General features: G+C 65.8%; 3 protein-coding genes across 7 annotated transcripts in view; 2 read left to right on the forward strand and 1 right to left on the reverse strand.

Annotated features, from left to right (window-relative positions):
- LOC125684099 (copine-5-like) overlaps positions 1-7,771 on the forward strand; it is an 11,689-nt gene extending 3,918 nt beyond the window's left edge. Inside the window, exons 1-17 of one of the 4 annotated variants that reach the window (XM_048925850.1) lie at positions 3,275-3,306; positions 3,385-3,461; positions 3,694-3,753; positions 3,836-3,899; positions 4,142-4,245; positions 4,435-4,539; positions 4,877-4,918; positions 4,991-5,066; positions 5,269-5,322; positions 5,390-5,451; positions 5,628-5,674; positions 5,776-5,957; positions 6,038-6,165; positions 6,233-6,335; positions 7,010-7,067; positions 7,157-7,230; positions 7,583-7,771. In XM_048925850.1, the coding sequence (XP_048781807.1) occupies positions 3,695-3,753; positions 3,836-3,899; positions 4,142-4,245; positions 4,435-4,539; positions 4,877-4,918; positions 4,991-5,066; positions 5,269-5,322; positions 5,390-5,451; positions 5,628-5,674; positions 5,776-5,957; positions 6,038-6,165; positions 6,233-6,335; positions 7,010-7,067; positions 7,157-7,230; positions 7,583-7,771 (1,347 nt within the window). In that variant the 5' untranslated portion in view covers positions 3,275-3,306; positions 3,385-3,461; position 3,694. Of the gene's footprint in view, positions 1-3,274; positions 3,307-3,384; positions 3,462-3,693; positions 3,754-3,835; positions 3,900-4,141; positions 4,246-4,434; positions 4,540-4,876; positions 4,919-4,990; positions 5,067-5,268; positions 5,323-5,389; positions 5,452-5,627; positions 5,675-5,775; positions 5,958-6,037; positions 6,166-6,232; positions 6,336-7,009; positions 7,068-7,156; positions 7,259-7,582 lie in introns of those variants that run through there. The other 3 variants (XM_048925853.1, XM_048925851.1, XM_048925852.1) reach the window with 3 other exon arrangements.
- LOC125684115 (copine-2-like) lies at positions 560-3,465 on the forward strand. The gene is made up of 7 exons (XM_048925945.1): positions 560-572; positions 701-1,094; positions 2,367-2,407; positions 2,500-2,546; positions 2,859-2,962; positions 3,267-3,306; positions 3,385-3,465. The coding sequence occupies exons 1-7, from the start codon at positions 560-562 to the stop codon at positions 3,463-3,465; spliced, it is 720 nt and encodes a 239-aa protein (XP_048781902.1).
- Positions 7,772-9,283: 1,512 nt separating the features above from the next.
- On the reverse strand, positions 9,284-17,945 carry SORT1 (sortilin 1). Of its 2 annotated transcripts, none has more exons than XM_048926224.1 (20): positions 17,753-17,945; positions 16,691-16,750; positions 16,518-16,591; positions 16,306-16,408; positions 15,776-15,940; positions 15,237-15,310; positions 15,112-15,161; positions 14,910-15,037; positions 14,695-14,839; positions 13,749-13,904; positions 13,557-13,663; positions 13,296-13,398; positions 13,028-13,196; positions 12,398-12,588; positions 11,617-11,806; positions 10,770-10,886; positions 10,551-10,659; positions 10,359-10,465; positions 9,458-9,581; positions 9,284-9,372 (listed from the first exon to the last, which is right to left on the reverse strand). In XM_048926224.1, exons 1-20 carry the CDS (start codon positions 17,909-17,911, stop codon positions 9,358-9,360), a joined length of 2,346 nt encoding a protein of 781 aa, XP_048782181.1. In that variant the 5' UTR covers positions 17,912-17,945; the 3' UTR covers positions 9,284-9,357. The 2 variants fall into 2 exon arrangements, with proteins under 2 accessions (XP_048782181.1, XP_048782180.1); XM_048926223.1 differs by having other exon boundaries at positions 14,910-15,040.

Here is a 17,945-nt window from a genome sequence, read left to right on the forward strand (position 1 = left end):
TGTGGAGGTGTCACAGGGACACAGAGATGTTATGTTATCCATAGGGACAGAGGGGTGTCGTGGGGTGGGGAGGTGTCAACTCTGGGGATGCAGACACCATTGGCACAGAGGTGGCACGCATGGGGCATGGAGAGATCACCTGTGGGGACGTGGAGGTGTCACCTATGGGCGCAGAAATGTCACCCTGAGGGACGTGGCAGGGAGGTGTCACCTCTGGGGACGTGGAGTGGTCACCCCTAGCACCAATCCCACGTGTGGGGACATGGAGATGAAGCGCCACCCCTGGAGGAACGTGTCACCTGTGGGCCACAGCTTTGTCACCCGTGGGCTCAGTGCAACCCCACTGCGGGGCACCGGGGAGAACCTTGAGCACTGAGGGGGGTGGGAGGGGAACTGGGGACGCTGGGAGGCACTGAGGGGCAGCAGCGCGGGGGGATGTGAGGGGGGGGAGCAGGGGGCGATCCTGGGGATGTGGCGGGGGTGGCACTGGGAGCACCGGGCAGTGCTGGAGGTAGAATGAGGTGGAACTGGGGGTGGCACAGCATTGAGAGGTAGCGGGATGCGGCAGGGCGGTACTGAGAGCGCTGGGGCGACGGTGGGGGTGGCGCTGGGAGCGCTGGGCAACGCTGGGTCGGCACGAAGAGCTCCGGGCGAGGCTGGAGGTGCGCCAGGGTGGCACTGGGAGCGCTGGGCGATACAGGGGATGGCGCTGGGAACGGTGGGCGGTACTGGGGACGGAGTGGGGCGGCACTGGGATCAACCGGGCGGCGCTGGGCTTGCTGCAAAACGGCACCGCGGGCACCGGGCGGTGGTGGGAGCGGCACCGGGAGCACTGGGCGCTACTGGGGGCGGCGCGGGGGCCGGACAGAGGCGGGCTCGCGGGAGGCTCCGGGGGCAGCCCCGGGGCGGCGGGCGCTGCGGCAGCGCTGTAACGGGAGCACCGGGAGCCCCGAAAGCGCCGGGACGGCCCCGGGAACGGCGGCGGCGGCGGCCCCGGGAGGGCGGAGCGGGGCATGGCGGGGCTGGGGGGGGCTGCGGGCGGGCGGCACCGGCTGCGTTCCGGCCACCAAGGTGGAGCTGACGGTGTCCTGCAGGTAGGAGCGGGGTGAGGGGCGCTGGGAGGCTTTGGGGGGCGTTGGGAAATGGAGGAGACTGGAGGTGTTTGGGGGAGCGGGAGAGACTGCAGGTGTGTGGCGCTGGGAGGCACTGGGGAGCACCCACGGTGCGTGGCACTGGGAGGCGGTGGGGAATGGAGGAGACCGCGGGTGTGTGGTGCTGGGAGGCACTGGGAGCACTGGGGAGTATTTGGGGTGCGTGGAGCTGGGAGCGCTGGGAGGTACTGGGGGCACTGGGGAGCACTCAGAGTGCGTGCAATGTGGGGCACTGGGGTGCACTTGGAGTGTATGGAGCTGGGAGCGTTGGGAGGTAATGGAGGCACTGGGGAGCACTCGGTGTGCGGTACTGGGAGGCTCTGGGGGAGCGGGATGTGGTTGTTGTGGGATACTGGGATGTTCTGGAAAGAACTGGGGAGCACAGAGGATGAAATGCATTGAATGGGGGGGGACCCAGGGGTTGCGGGGGCACCGGGAGAGCGGAGGTGGCTGCAGCTGTAGGGCAGCACGGGGCAGCACCGGGGGGGGGGGCGAGTGGGGGTGGTGGTTGTGGGTCACTGCGGGGTGCTGGGACACAGGGGGGGATGAGGAGCACAGGGGTGGATGGTGTTGGGGTACCCGGGGGCTGCACGGGGCGCTCGGGGCTGTGGGATACTGGGAGGCACTGGGAGCTACTGGGGAGCAGCGAGAGGCACCAGGGGGTGTTGTGGGGAGCACAGGGAGGCACTGAGAGAGAAAAGGGCAGTGGGGCTGGGGGGCACTGGGAGGCAGCGGGACGGGGGTCTGCGGTCTCTAGGGGTGCACAGGAGGGGCTGCCCCATGTCCCCTGTGCCCCCCGCCCTGAGGTCCTTTCCCCCGCACCCCCCCCCAGCTCTGTGCCCGCTGCCACCTGGCACCCATCACCCGGCACCCGGTCCCCCCCCACTCTGCGCTCACTGAGGGGGGTGGGGGTGGGCAGCACAGCGCCCCTCCCTGCCCCAATCCCACCCCCTGGGACCCCAAAGCCCCTCAAGCGGGCTGGGTTCAGGATTCAATGTTTTGGAGGGGGAATCCCGGCTGCCCCCCGTTGCCCCCCCCCCCCCCAGCTGTGCTGCCTGCAGCCGCTCCGACCTATTTTCCTCCCACTCCATCGGGGAGCACAGAAACTCCCCGAAGCCGCTGCAGCTCCGGCTGTGCGCCACCGCATCACCCTGTGCACCACCTCGCAGCCCTGTGTCCCCCCCCATCGTGCCTCAGTTTCCCCTCTCCCCGCAGGCAGCTCCTGGACAAGGACACCTTCTCCAAATCTGACCCACGTGAGTGGGGCTGCGGACGGGGGCTGGGGGTCCTGGGGAGGGGGGGGGGGGGGGGGAAGGTGAGCGCTGAGGACCCCCACCTCTGTCCCCAGTGTGCGTCCTCTACACCCAGGGACCGGACACCAAGCAGTGGCGGGAGGTGAGTGCCGACCCCGCGGTGTGGCCAATAGCACGTCGGGGTGCCGCTCGACCGACCAATCAGCACGTTGGGGGGCCGGGCAGGCAGCCAACCCGCGTGTTGGGGCGCAGGGCGGGCGGCCAATCAGCACGCCCAGCCCTCCCCCAGCTTTGCAGCCCCGCTCCCGCCCCCGGCTGCTTGCCCTGTAATTAGCCGCTGGTTAATTGAGGGGCTCGGGCTGTTAATGGGCGGGCGGGTGGGCTGCCCCTGCGGCTGCACAAAGAGGCACCTGGCGCGGTCCCCCCCCCCCCCCCCCTGACGGCGCCGCCCCAGTTTGGCCGCACGGAGGTCATCGACAACTCCTTGAACCCCGACTTCGTGCGCAAGTTTGTGCTCGATTATTTCTTCGAGGAGAAGCAGAATCTGCGCTTCGACCTGTGAGTGCTGCCAGCCGTCCCGGCACGGCCGTGTCGCCCTCCGCCGTTCCCGTCCCCGCCCCTATTTCCCGTTCCCAATTCCCACCCCCGTTCCCCATTTCCATCCTCGTTCCCCATTCCCGTTTCCCACCACCGTCCCCATCACCGTTCCCCATCCCTGTTTCCTGTTCCCAATTCCCATCCGCTGTTTCCAACCCTGTTGGTTTCCCATCCGTCTCCCATCTCTGTCCCCGTTGCCATCCCATCCTCTCCCCTCACCCCATCCCCACTCTGCCCCATGGCCACGCTCCCATTCATCCCACAGGTACGATGTGGACTCCAAAAGCCCCGACCTCTCCAAGCACGTGAGTGTGGCGCTGCTCCTATGGGATGGGGTGACAGGGGTGGGGATGGGGCCGTGGCGCTGACCCTGCTCTCTGCAGGACTTCTTGGGCCAGGCCTTCTGCACACTGGGTGAAATCGTGGGCTCATCCGGCAGCCGCCTGGAGAAGCCACTGACGTGAGCAGGGCTGGGGGCTGGGGGGGGGGGGCCCATGCCTGACATCCCGTGGGTGATGGTGACGATGGAAGGTCCTTATCTCACATCCCGGCGGTGTCTGGGATGGAGAGCAGAGCACAGTGTGGACAGCACAGCTCTGGGCTGCCCCCCCCCCCCCCCAAACACACACCCTGAGGTGCCCCCACTCGGGGTCCTGCTGCCCTCCCCCCCCCACCCCGCTGTGTCCCTGCAGGATGGGGACGGTCACCGCACAGCCCCGCAGCAGGAAGCCGGCACCAGCCATGTCCAATGGGTGAGCATTGGGGTGACCCCCCCCCACTCAGCGGGGACACTTGGGTCACTGTTTGCCCCCCCCCTCACCGCCTGTCCTGTAGGGGCATCCCAGGCAAGAAGTGCGGCACCATCATCCTGTTGGCTGAGGAGCTGGGAAACTGCAGGGTGAGAGCTGGGGGAGCTTGGGGACACTTTGGGACCCCCCCCCCCCACCTTGTTCCAGGGGAGGAGGGATGAGAGCTCTGTGGCTGTGCCTGGGGCCTTCCTCCACATGGGTGAGGATGCTGAGGGTCACAGCCACATCCTGGCTGCTCCCATGGAATCCCGGTGCCCACAGAGGGGGGGGGGGGGTCCCATTTGGTGCCCATAGATTGGGGACCCCACTCGCTGACCCCCTCGTGCCGCAGGACGTGGCCACGCTGCAGTTCTGTGCCAACAAACTGGACAAGAAGGATTTCTTCGGCAAATCCGACCCCTTCATGGTGTTCTACCGCAGCAACGAGGACGGGACGTGAGTACCCCGAAATGTGAGATTGGAGGGGGGGGAATGGGGGAGTGCAGCCCCCCAGGGAGAGGCACAGAACCACCCCCACACAGGGAGGGCATAGAGGGCAGGTCCCCAACACTGAGCAAACCGAAGTGACGCGTGTTGGCCATGGGGTGACCTTCCTGCCCCCCTGTGTCCCCCCCCCTCCCGCAGCTTCACCATCTGCCACAAGACAGAGGTGATGAGGAACACGCTGAACCCCGTCTGGCCGGCCTTCGCCATCCCGGTGCGCGCCCTCTGCAACGGCGACTACGACCGGTGAGTGCCGCGGTCCTCCAGGCGGCGCCGCTCTGCGCCCTCTTCCCCTCGTCTCTATGGTACCCGCCCGCCCCGGGCTCTCCATCTGCTCCGTGGTTCCCCCCCGCCGCCCGCCCGTTTGAGCCCCCGGTGGCGCTTGGTGGCTCGGCGTCGCGCTGCCTCCTCAGCCCCGTGTCGGACGTTGCTGTGGCAACAGTGGATAAAAATATCCCACCGAAACCGGCCGAGAAGGAGGAGGAGGAAGGAGAAAAGCCCCCATGGAGGGAATGACACCAAGTCGATGTGTGCAGGGCTGTGCTTTGGGGTGCCGGCCGTGACACCGCCCCCTTCCTTACAGGGCCATCAAGGTGGAGGTGTACGACTGGGATCGGGATGGCAGGTGAGCCGGGGGGCAGTGGGGGGCCGTTTGCTTCTCCCTGCCCGAGGTGGCGGTGACACCCCCTGCCCACAGCCACGACTTCATCGGTGAGTTCACCACCAGCTACCGGGAGCTGGCGCGGGGGCAGAGCCAGTTCAACGTCTACGAGGTGAGGAGGGGACGTGGAGATGGGTGCTGCGCCCCCACTGCGACCACAGGCGCTGCCATCCCCACTCTGCCCCCCATGGGTCCTACAGACCCCAGGGACTCCATGCTGCACCCCCAGGAATCACCCACGGGTGTGACAGCCCCCCCCCTGCACCTCTGGGTGCTCCATCTTGCAGCGCCCCGCATCCTCTCCCTTCCCACAGGTGGTGAACCCCCGGAAGAAGATGAAGAAGAAGAAGTACCTGAACTCGGGGACGGTGAGGGCTGCGTGGGCACAGGGCACGGTGCGTGGCTGCCGTCCTGCTCACCCTGCTGTCCCCACAGGTGACCCTGCTGTCATTCGCTGTGGAGTCTGACCACACGTTCCTGGACTACATCCGGGGCGGGTGAGCTGTGATGCTCGCGTCCATGCAGGGGCGCAGCTGGTGATGGTGGCCCTGGGGGGCTCCAAAAGTGGGACCCGTGGGCTGGGGCGCATCGCCCATGTGGAACCAGGAGGTGTGGGGGGAATGGAGCTCCTCCTCCATCTCCCCATCCTCAGAAGGGTTTTTCTCCCTCCCAGGACCCAAATCAATTTCACGGTGGCCATTGACTTCACTGCGTCCAACGGTGAGCGCTGGCAGCGGGCAGCTCCCCCCTTGGGGCCGGGCACGGGGAGGAGGGTGGGCCATGACCCCACAGACTGACCCCCCCAAAAACCCCGGCTGCAGGCAACCCATCGCAGTCCACCTCCCTGCACTACCTGAGCCCCTACCAGCTCAACGCCTACACCATGGCGCTGAGGGCGGTGGGTGAGATCATCCAGGACTACGACAGCGACAAGATGTTCCCTGCGCTCGGCTTCGGTGCCAAGATCCCCCCCGACGGGCGCGTGTCCCACGAGTTCCCATTGGTGAGACCCCCCCTCCCCCCCCCCCCGGCTCATAGTGTCCCTTGTCATGCGGGTGCCTTCATCTCTGTCACCCATCTCAGAACGGCGACGCGTCCAACCCGTCGTGCAGCGGCATTGAGGGCATCCTGGAGGCGTATCACCGCAGCCTGCGCAGCGTTCAGCTCTACGGCCCCACCAACTTCGCCCCTGTGGTCAACCACGTGGCCCGGTAATTGGGGGAGGGTCCCAAAGAGGGTCGCCTGGCCCCCAGCCTTTGCTCAGTGCTGGTCCTGCAGCTCGGCGGCGGCCGTGCCGGATGGGTCGCAGTACTTTGTGCTGCTCATCATCACCGACGGGGTCATCTCAGACATGGCGCAGACCAAGGAGGCCATTGTCAACGTGAGTGCTGCCACCAGGGGCTGTCCTGATCCACTCGCCCAGCGGGGGCATGGGGTGCCCCAAAATATTTTGTGTAGGAACCAAATGGGGGCATGGGGGGTGTGAAAACGTTGGGGTGTGAGACTTAGCGGGGGGGCAGGGGGTGCCTCGGGTATTGGGGTGCTGCAAATATTGGGGTGCAAGAGCCAAGTAAGGATGTGTGGTGCCCCAGATATTGAGCTGTAGGACCCCTGCCTGGGTTGGTTTACCGGGGTGCCCCAAAACATGGAGCTGCAGCGTCCAGCTGGGAGCACGGGGTGAGAGCAGAGGTGGCAGCGCTGGGTTGGGGGTCAGGGGGCGAGGGAAGGAGGGGGGGCTGCTGTCCCCATGTTTGGGGGATGGGCTGGGATGGGGGGTGCGTGCTGTGCCACAGCAGGGTGGGGGGGTGCAGCTCAGCCCCCAAGGGTGGCACATCCCAGCCCCACAGCAGGATGCACCCACGCACCGCGTCACGGCCCTGAGCACGATGCGCACAGCAGAGCCCACGCAGCGCAGCCCCCACACGGCACACGGCACCGGGAGGGGGGGGCTGCCACTGGAGGGGGGGGGGACCCCAAGGCACCCCATGGATCTATGGGTGCCCAGGGCCGGTGCCACCCCAGATATTTTCACACCATTCCAACCCCCTCCCGCAGGCAGCCAAGCTCCCCATGTCCATCATCATCGTGGGGGTCGGCCAGGCTGAGTTTGACGGTGAGGCTGTTTTCCCCCCCCCCCCCCCCAAGGGGTCCCTGCTGTTCGAGGGGGGCTGATAGCGCTCAGCCCCCCACCTCTCCCCACAGCCATGGTGGAGTTGGATGGGGACGACATCCGCATCTCCTCCCGCGGGAAGGTGGCAGAGCGTGACATTGTGCAGGTGTGGGACCCCCCAGCGCTGTGCATCGGTACAGGGCACCCACCTCCCCCCTGCAGCCCCCTCCCAAAAGCATTGGGTGCCACTGCTGGTCCTGGTGTGGGGATGGGGGGATGAGTGGGGTGGGGGGGCACTGGGATACGGGCTGCAGTGGGGCTGGGGGTGGTACAGCAGGGTGGGGGGTGTTGGGAGTGGGGGAGACACAGAGGGACGTGGGGGAAGGAGGGGAGCGTGGCGTGGAGATGCAGGGGGAGGTGGAGTAATGCGGGACAGGGGGGAGGGCACTGAGATGTGGGGACGGGGGGGGACAGGAGGTGCTCCAAACTCCCCATCCTGTGCCTCCCCTCCCCCCCAGTTTGTCCCATTCCGTGACTACACGGACCGGGGGGGCAGCCAGGTGCTGAGCATGGCGCGCCTGGCCAAGGACGTGCTGGCTGAGATCCCCGAGCAGTTCATCTCCTACATGAAGGCTCACGGCATCAAACCACAGCCTGCGCCCCCCAGCCCCGACCCCCCCGGGCCCCCACCTCCCACCCAGCCCTGACCCCACGTCCGTCTCCCCCCCATCCCCCCTCCCAGCCCCCCCCCCCCCCCTCCAGGGGACACCTGGGGACACTCAGCTACCGACCTCTGACCTGAGGTCATGGGTAAATCTCAGCCACTCACTGCCAGCCCCCCCCCCCAGCCCCCCCAACCCCAATGGGAATTGGGATTTTGGGGGGGTCCCAGAGCGGGGATGGGGGGGCACTGCCCACCCCCTGTGTTGTCCTGTCCCCAGGACCCCGCATGGCCCCTGGTTGTGCTGTTCATTTGCAGCAAGGAGTGTGTGGGGGGGGGGGTGTTGGAAGGGTGATCCTGAGCATCCACCCCCCCCCTGCCCCCCCCCCAGTTATTTTTCTACGTGCATGGATGTGTCGTGTGCCCACGGTGCGTCGCCTTAATCTGCAATAAAGGGTGGGATTTGTAATCCTCCCCCTCCCCCCAAACACACCAACACCACTGGGTGCCCCCCCCCCCCCAACCCCCCCCCCCCCACAGAGCCACTCACACAGGATCCGTTTCGCCTTTATTATTTCTAAGAACCCAAAATATTGCAAATATACAGAAAAATGCCGGTACAAAGTTATCACACATCCGGGTTTATTTACAGAGCTCTACATGACCCCCCCCCCCCCCCCCCCCCGGCCCCCTCAGCTCTGAGGTGGGAGGTGGGGGGGGGACCAGGGGGGCTATGGCTTCTCCCTATGGAGGGGGCATGTGCCGGCCCCACTGCGGCGCTGCAGAAGCGCATGCAAGCAGCCCCCCCCCCCAACACACACCCTGCACCGTGGGGTGGGGGGGGGGGGGTGAGGGGGGGGCACCAAATCTTGCCTTCCATCCCCCCCCCCCCCCCCTCATCCCATGGAAGGGGATTTCCAGTGTAAGGAGACAGTGACAGTGCTGGGACTGAAACCTGGCGGGGTGAAAGCAGAGCTGGGGGGGGGGGGGGGGAAGGGGGGGGGGGGGGGGGGAGACAGGAACTGACACCCTCCCCTCCCCCCCGCCCCCCCCCCCCCAAAGCCCCTTGTTAAAAAGCTTCAAGCCTGAATTCATTATTGCTACGTTTCCCTCGGCCAAGGGCAGCCTGGGGGGGGGGGGGGGACAGGCAGGGAGGTGCCCCCCCCCCAGCAGTGTATTGCTTTGGAGAACGGGGGGAGCCCCCACTCCCTGCATCCCATGTGCTGCTGCTGCCCGGGGGTCCCCATGTTGGGCTGGGGGAGGGGGGGGGGGGGGGGGGGGGCACATTCCCAGGGTGCTGCAGGCTGGGGGGGGGGGGCAGCCTGCAAGCAAATTGGGGGGGGGGGTCACAGCCCTGCAGCCTGGGGGAACCAAGGGGAAAAGAGAAAAAAAAAAGGAAAAAAACCCATAAAAATACCCAACAGCCCCCCCCCAAAAAAACCAACAAAAAACAGAAGAAAATCAAGGAAAAACAAATGAAATAAGAGCAAACCATGAAGCCCCCCCGGCTGCAAAGAACCCTTGGGGTGAACTCACACCATGCTGCTGTGTGCCCCCCCCCCCCCCCAGCACAGCCCCCCCCCCAGCCCTGCCTGCCCCACAGTGCAGCTCCATGCCGTCCCAGCGCCGCCGCTACTCCAGCAGATCCTGGGGGGAGAGGGGAGCATCACTGCAGGGATCCCAAGCACGGGGGGGGGGCTTCATGGTTTGGGAAGGTGGGGGGGGGGCTGACCTCATCCGAGTCGTCGTGGTACCCCCCCTTGTAGGGCGGTGAGGGGGGCTCTGCTGTCTCCGGCCCCTCAGCGCCGCTGGCCTCGGCGTGCTGCCGCAGCACGGAGTAACGATGGACCAGGAACCTGGGGGGGGTTGAGGGGGGGTACAGAAATGTGGGGATCCCACAAAGCCCCCCAGAGCTTCCAGGCTCTCCCAGGAGCCCCTGGGGATCCCACAGTGATTGTGGGAAGCTGGCAGCCAAGGGGAGAATATGGGACCCCCCCCCGCCTCCCCCCACGCCACCCATGGGGAACCCAGGCAGCCCATGGGGACATCGAAGCCATGAGGACTCCATAAGGCCATGGGAATCTCAGAGCTGTGGGGAACCACAGGGACCCCATAAAGCTACAGAGACCCCACAGAACCACGAGGGTCCCTCCTGGTCACAGGGACTCTGCAAAGCCACAGGGAACCCATGGGGACTCCATAAAGTTGTGAAGATCTCCGAGCCAGAGGAACCCCAAAAAAACCATGGGGAACCCAAAGCCATGGGCACCCAAAAAGTCACAGAGACCCCGTGGGGAACACAGAAATCCCCAGCCATAGGGACCCCGATGCCATGGGAATCATACAGAGCCAGAGGAACCCCACAAAGCTATAGGGACCACAAAGCTGTGGGGTGTCCCCAAGTCATACAGACCCCTCAAAGCCATGGGGACCCATCTGCCATGGGAAGATCCCATGGGAACCACAAGTCATAGGGACCACGGGGACCCCCTAAAGCCATGGGGACCCCAAACCCATTGAGAGGTTCCATGGGAACCATGAGGACTCTCCAACCACAGGGGTCCCACAAACCCACCAGGAACCCACAGAGTCACAGGGACCCCAAAGGGACAAAGCTCCCAGCTGGGACCCACCTCCCACCGCAGACGTATTTCTTGACGAGCAGCACTGCGGCCACGGCACTAACGAGCAGCACGGCCACCACGGCCAGCACGATGGGTGTGGGGCTGGGGGACGCCGCCTGTGGGGACAGCACGTGGTCACCCATGGGGTCAGAGCACCCCAAACCCACCTCGGGGTCTGGGGGGGGATGGATGGACACCCACCAGCTGCCCGGGGCTCAGCAGAGTGCTGGTGCATTTCTTCTTCATGTCCGTCTCCTCCCTGCTGGGGTTCTCCCCTCCCCTGCATTTGTCCCCGGGAATCTTGCGGTACCTAAAACAAAACAGGGGGGGAGGAGGAGATGCTCTGTGAGCCCCAGGACCCCCCCCCGACCCCCCTTCCCCCAGTGGTGCCCCATGGGAGGTGCAGCATTGGCGATGTACCCGCTGGTGCGCAGCAGCTCGCGGCGGCCGTAGAGGCAGAACTCCAAGTCGTGGCCCTTCAGCTCGGGCTGCTCCACGCACACAGACTGGTTCTCAGGGCGGTAATAGCCGAAATCGCTGCGGGGGGGGGGGAGAGGCTTCAGCCCCCCATGCTGAGACCCCAGCAAGAGTGGGGGTCAAGTGGGTGGGGATGTGGCGGCACTGGGGTGGAACTGGGATGAGGTACAGGGACACGATGGCACTGGGATCATGTGCAGGGACATGGCACTGGGATGAGGTGGGACACAATGGCACTGGGGTGAGGGGGGCAGGGATGGGGTGGCACTGGGATGATGGACGGGGATGTGGTGGCAGGGCGGTGACACCGGGATAAGGGGGGCAGGGACACAGCAGCACTGGGACGAGGTGGGGATGGCACTGGGATGATGCACAGGGACAGGGTGACACAGTGATGGCACTGGGATGGGGGGGAGAACAGGTATGGCAGCACTGAGGTGGCAGTGGGATCAGGTACGATGACATGATGGCACTGGGGTGAGGTGGGGAGGGATGGGGTGGCACCAGGATGATGGACGGGGATGTGGCAGCAGGGTGGTGACACCGGGATAAGGGGGGCAGGGACATGACAGCACTGAGGTGGCACAGGGATCACATGCAGGGACACGACAGCACTGGGATGAGGCGGGGAGGGATGGGGTGGCCGTGGGGCGGCCGTGGGGTGACGCACAGGAACACGGTGGCACCGTGGGATCAGGTGTGCGGGGACGTGGTGGCACTGGGGTGGCGGCGCAGGGACACGACGGCACCAGGGGGCGGCGGTGCGCTGAGGGGAGCGGGGCTGCGGTACCAGAGGAAGTCGTGCAGGGTGCAGGGGCAGACGGAGGGCTGCGCGCTGACGGCGTAATCGCGGCCGTTCTGACAGACGGAGGATTTGCGCAGGCGCCGGAATTCCTCCTTGTAGCCCAGGATGCAGCCGTCCGTGGGGTCGCGGGGGTCGCTGGAGTGCGCCAGCCAGATGGTGTAGTCGTCGTCCTCACCTGCAGGCACGGCGTCAGGGGTCCCTCGTCACCCCCTTCCCGTTTCCATCCCCCCCCGTTTCCATCCCTCCTCCCCATCCTCCACGCCTCTTCTCCCCCTCCATCCGTCCTTCTCTCCATCCCCGTTCTGCCCCACACCCATCCCTACTGCCCCCTCTATCCATCCCTGTCTCCGTCCCTATTCTCCTCCCTCCCCAGCCCCACACCCCGCACGTTTCCATCCCTATTCTCCCATCCCTGATCTCCGTCCCCATTCCCCTCCCATGCCTATCCCCATTCCCCCCAACATCAACCCCCATTTCCATCCCTATTTCCCCTCCATTTCTCTCATCTCCATCCCTGTTCCCATCCCTACTCCCCCTCTATCCCTATCTCCACCCCTATTCTCCCCTTTTCTCATCCCTACATCCATCCCCACTCCCCCCCACTTCCATCCCCATTTCTCCCCCACTTCCCCCCACCCCCATCTCCATCCTTCCCCCTATTTCCCCCCTCATTATCTCCCATCCCAACGACCTCAGCCCCAAACGTGGCACCTTGGGGGGCGGGGGGGCAGTGGGGTGGGTTGGGGGAGGTTCCCCCCTCACTCACAGCTGCGGCTGAGCAGTTGGCTGAAGTCAATGGTGTAGGACACCCACTTTCGGGACAGGAAGCTGCTGCGGAAGCCCCAGATGCTGACATTCATGGAGCGGGCGCCGGGCTCGGATGCCAACCCAGTGAAGAAGATGGGCTCCTTGGTGAAGGTGTAGCGGTACCAGCACTGCCCCTCATCTGTGGAGAACCTGCCGGGGTGGGGGGAAGCTCAGGGGATGGAACAGACCCCCCCTCCACCCCCCCTCACCTCCCTGCACCGATGGGAGGCGCCTGCTGCCCTTCTGCACCCCAAACCCCAGGAACCCACCTCCAAGCCCTGCAGATCCCCAAACCCAAAAGCCCCCCAGAGCCTCCCAGCTTCTGAGCCCCCCCCCCCCCCCCAAACCTCCCACCCTCCAATCCCAAGAGCCCTCCTCCAACCCCCAGAAACCCCCCAGAGCCGCTCTCAGCCTCCAGGTCCCCCCCCCCAAATCCCCATGGCCACCCCCTAAACCCTGGCACCTCCCCAACCCCCACAGCCCCCCCCCCCTACCTCCAGAACCCCCCAAACTCCCAGACACCCCTTTTCCCCCTACCAGGACCCCCAAAACCACCTCCCTACGCTACCAACCCCCCCCCCCCACGCACTCCAGGACGTTGACAGGCTGGCTGCTGTGCGCAATGGCCACGATGAGGCCGCCTGAATCCAGGATGGCGTAGTGGTGGGGGCCCTCCAGCATCCGTGCCCACGTGTAGCCCCCATCATCCGAGATGTACACATCAGGGCTCATCACTGAGATGGCCCCCCCAACGCTCCCTGGGGATAAAAGGACCAAAAAGATGACAAGGGCAGCAAGGAGCATTGGGGATGGGGATGTGGACCCCCCCCTTTCCCTGTTCCCCCCCCCCCCCATACCGTGGGCGATGACGATGCCGACGGCGTTGGGTTCAGAGAGCGGCACCATGGGCACATTGAGCTTCTGTGAGATGCTGTAGGACGCGTGGATGTGGAGGCTGCACTGCAAGGACAAGCAGCAAACGCATCAGGGCTCCGCACCGCGCCACCCCAACGCACCCCCAGACCCACAGCCGCCCCCCACAGCTGAGGGTTTCCATCCCAACCCCATCCGGGGGGGGGCACAGAGAGGGCGGAGATGGAGACACAGGGCAGAGCCACCTCCTCCTTGCTGCGGGCCGTCGAGTCGCACGTCGTGTTCTTGGGCTTCCGCAGCGGCACCCACTCCCCACCTCGATCAAACGTGATGACGGATTGGATGGAGTTGTCTGGGGGGCACAGGGGGGCACAGGGGGGGTTGGCAGCGCATCCCTACTCAGCAGCCCCAGCCCAAAGCCCCCCCACGGCCGCCACCTTCAGACAGCACGCTGGTGATGTAGATGCCACGCAGCGACGTGACGTTGGTGAAGTCGGTCTCCCCGCCGGTTGTGGTGTAGAGGTGACGTTCCAAGGACTTGGAGAACACCACGCCGCGGTCGTCTGATGTGTAGATGGTGCCATAGCCGGTGTCTGGGGGGTGGGGGGTGGAAATGGGGGGGATCTGGGCACCCACCAGCTCCACACAGAGGGAGCAGTGCAGGGAGAGGAAAAATCCCCACGGCTGACATGCGGCCAAGCTTTGTGCCAGGAATGTGCCTTCCCGCAGCTACTGCCCGCTAATTAGTTTCCTCATGAAGGAATTAATGAGAAAAAGTCCTTCCTCAAAGGCACAGCCCTGCCTGGGCTCAGGGCCCCGTGCTGCGGTGTGGAGCAGCTTTCATTGCTGCTGCTGCCGTGTGCCAGCTGCCCGCAGCACCAAACCAGCCCCATCCTCATCCCATCCTCAACCCAGCCCCACTTCATCCTCATCCTCAAACCATCCTCATCCCATCTCCACCTTCATCCCACCCCCATGCCACCCCACGCCTTCCATATCCCATCTCCATCCCATCCTCATCCTATCCTCATTCTTCCACACCCCCTGTATCCCATCTCCATCCCTTCCTCACCCCACCTCACGTTCCCCTGATCCTCAGGCCATCCCCATCCTCACTTCATCCTCATCCTCACCCCATCCTCACCCCATCCCCACGTTCCCTTGATCCTCAGGTCATCCCCATCCTCACTTCATCCCCCTCCTCATCCCATCCCCATCCTCACCCCATCTTCACCCCATCCCCACGTTCCCCTGATCCTCAGGTCATCCCCATGTTCCCCTCATCCTCACCCCATCCCCACCCTCACCCCATCACACCTCCATCCCCATCCCACCCCCATCCTCACCCCCTCCACATCCCCTCCTCATCCCAGCCCCGCTCACCGCCCGGCTCATCCACATGCATAAACACCAGGTCGTCGTTGGCAGCCAGGATGGAGTAGAACTGCTCGTGGCCGACGGAGGGCAGCTGTGCCATGCTCCAGCTCTCACCTTGGTCCAGCGAGACGTGGATGCGCCGCGTGAAGCCCTGCAGGACCCACAGCCTCAGCCCAGCTCCTCCACGCACCGACGGAGGGGCGCAGGGAGGGGGCGGCCACCTTCTCCGTCATGACGGAGGCGAAGAGGAAGCGGCCGCCCAGCCCGAAGGAGTAAATCTTGGTGCCGATGACTTTGAAGGTTTTGCCGAAGTCGGTGGTTTTCTTCAGCTCCAGGAAGCCGAGGTCAGCTTCTTGGGGACAAGGGGCGGCGGGTTAACGGGGCGCCCTGCGCTCTGCAGGGACAGCGGGGGGGGGCACTCACTGCAGGAGCCGTTCAGGTAGGTGGTGAAGAAGATGGCGTCGTTTGCACCCCTGGAAGAGAGCGGTGATGGAGGCAGTGATGGGGCAGCACCGTCCCGGCACCGCAGACACCGGGCAGGCGCTCACCACTTGGCCAAGCAGACAGCTCTGTGGATCTGCTCCCAGCGCTCCCCAAAGTCCTTGGAGACCCAGAGGCCATTCTGCAAAAGATGAATTCCACTCATCAATGGCACGTCTCTGTCCCCTCCATGTCCCCATCCCCACTGCGTCCCCATCCCCACTGTGTTCCCCTCGTCCCCCTCCCCTCCACGTCCCCCTCCCCTCTACACACCCCTCCCCACTGTGTCCCTGTCCCCTCCACATCTCCATCCCCTCCATGTCCCCCTCCCTACCGTGTTCCCCTCGTCCCCCTCCCCTCCACATCCCCCTCCTCACCACATCCCCATCCCCACCACGTCCCCCTCCCCTCCATGTCCCCCTCCCCTCTACACCCCCATCCCCACCGTGTCCCCCTCCCCACCGTGTTCCTCTTGTCCCCCTCCCCACCACATCCCCATCCCCACTCTGTCCCCCTCCCCACTGTGTTCCCCTCGTCCCCCTCCCCTCCACATCCCCATCCCCACTCTGTCCCCCTCCCCTCCACATCCCCAGCCCTGTGGCCGTACGTCGGTGCTGAGTGCCAGCAGGCGGTTGGAGTCCTGCGGGTGGTAGGAGATCTGTGCCAGAGGGTGGAAGGGCAGCTCAGTCTGCACAAAGTTCTTGGCAAAGTCAGATGAGCGGAAGATGCGGCCGCCGCGGCTGCCACCGGAGACATCACCTGTCAGGATGACCTGGGGATGGGACACAGCACAGGGCTCAGCACTGAAACCTCGCTGAGTGCCAGGGGTTTGGGTTAGCAGTTAAGGGTTAGGCTTAGGGGTTAGGTGAGGGGTCAGGGTTTCAGTTATGGGTCAGGGGTAGGGGTTAATGGGGGGGGTTGGGGGTTTGGGTCAGGGTTTTGGTTGGGGGCTTGGGTTAGGGGTGAATGGTTGGGGTTGGGGTTGGGGTAGGGACTAATGGGGAGGGTTTAGGGGTTGGGTTGGGAGTAGGGGTTAAGGGACAGGGTTGGGGGTTTGGGTCAAGGTTTCAGTTGTGGGTTGGGGTTAGGAGTTAATGGTCAGGGTTGAGGGTGTGGGTCAAGGCATGGGGTTCCCACCTTCCCCGAGTTGTCGGGGCTGATGGCCATGCCAAACTCGGTGCGGATGAAGGTGTTGTTGATGAGGTTGGTGATGTCCTTGAAGGTCTTCCCATAGTCCTCACTGTAACGGGATGCACACGGCACAGCTGTCAGCACCACCAGGACCCCCTTGGTGGCCTTGCCTGCAAGACCCCACTCCTCAAATCTGATGTGGGGGGGGGGGTCGGTACCTGCGGTACAGCTTGGACTGCCCAGAGATCACAATCACCCAGGGCACCTGGAACGTGGTCAGCACAAGGATGACCTGCGGGAGCACAGCATGCAGGGCTCAGCACCGGGGGTCCCCCAACCCCACAGCCCCCCAGTGGGGCAGCGGCACCCGCAGCCCTCAGCCCCATCTTACCCCCGTGCTATCGCCCACCCACGACAGGGACACGGAGCCGCTGAGGTCGTCGAAGACGCACTGAGAGAGAGAAGGAAGGAATGGCCTCCGTTGTGCACGGCAGGGATGGGGACGCGGAGCCCCTGAGCGTCCCCAACCCCGGGAGGTGGATGCAGGGCACGGGGATGGGGGGGTCGGGGCTGCGGGGAGCGGTCGGTGCTGGCGGCGGGGCGGGGAAGCTCCGCTCAGGAAGGGGAGGAAATGAGGCCACCGCCGCCGTCCCCGTTGCTCAAACAGCGCCCGCACGGGCAGCGCCGCCCCGCGCCTCCCTGCAAGGAGGAGGGAATGGGGAAAAGGGGAAGGGATGGAAACGAGCTCCGGCTGAGCGGCGACCTCGGCGTGGACACCGAACGGGACACCGGGCCGCGCCACCCACGTCCCACTCCGCGCTCCCGGTGCGTCCCAGCGGCGCCCGTCCCCGGGTGCCAATTAGCGACAATTAACGACCGGCCGGGCCGGCAGAGCGGGCGCACCCTGCGGGGAGCGGTGGCGGAGGACGCCGTTGTGGGGAGGGGGGGGGGCGGTTGTGTTGGGGCACCCTGCGCTGCGGGACGGGGCTGTCTGTGAGTCCGTCCGTCCGTCTGTCCGTTCATCCACAGGCGCATGACGGAGCTGTCCGTCTGTCCGTCTGTCCCACCCAGGCAGGACGGGGTCACCAACAGCCGCTGTCCGCCTGTCTGTCCGTCTGTCCAGCCGCCCTACCGGCTCCAGAACCGATCTCTGTCTGCACCGGAGGAGGCGGCAAGGCGCTCCCCGTCCGTCCGTCCGTCCGTCCGTCCGTCCGCCCGTCCGTCCGTCCGTCCGTCCGTCCGTCTGTCCGTCCCCCGCCCAGCCCGGTGCGCGCCCCGGGGTCAGTCCGTCCCTCCCTGCCTCGCTCTGTCCGTCCGTCCGCCCGCTGTCACACCGAGGGGGGGGGCGGGGCGACTCCTTCCCGTCCGTCCCACGGCCGCCGGGCGGTGGCGGTGCGGGGGTCCCTCTCTCCTCCCGTCCCGCCGCCCGCCGCCCGCCCCGCCCGCCGCTCACCTGGTGCGTGTTGTTGCCCAGCACGGCCGTGACGCCGCGCAGCCCCCCGCAGCCCTCCCCGCCCTCCTCCTGCCCTCCGCCCGTGGACGCCCGCAGAGCCGCCGCCAACGCCACCGCCGCCACCGCCACCGTCAGCCGCGCCGCCCCGCGCGGGCCCATGGCGACTCCGGTCGCCGCCGCCGCCCCGCGCCCG

Source organism: Lagopus muta, chromosome 24 (genome assembly GCF_023343835.1).
Source record: "Lagopus muta isolate bLagMut1 chromosome 24, bLagMut1 primary, whole genome shotgun sequence".
NCBI classification, from domain to species: domain Eukaryota; kingdom Metazoa; phylum Chordata; class Aves; order Galliformes; family Phasianidae; genus Lagopus; species Lagopus muta.

Bases quoted from the DNA above. Each gene is read 5' to 3' on its own strand.
- SORT1 (XM_048926223.1), bottom strand. From the start codon at position 17,911: ATGGGCCCGCGCGGGGCGGCGCGGCTGACGGTGGCGGTGGCGGCGGTG. The intron at 14,840-14,909 runs GTGGCCGCCCCC...TGGGTCCTGCAG, and splicing joins CCTCCGTCATGACGGAGAAG to GGCTTCACGCGGCGCATCCA. The intron at 13,197-13,295 runs GTATGGGGGGGG...TTTTATCCCCAG, and splicing joins CGGCATCGTCATCGCCCACG to GGAGCGTTGGGGGGGCCATC.
- LOC125684115 (XM_048925945.1), top strand. The intron at 2,963-3,266 runs GTGAGTGCTGCC...TTCATCCCACAG, and splicing joins CAGAATCTGCGCTTCGACCT to GTACGATGTGGACTCCAAAA. The intron at 3,307-3,384 runs GTGAGTGTGGCG...TGCTCTCTGCAG, and splicing joins GCCCCGACCTCTCCAAGCAC to GACTTCTTGGGCCAGGCCTT.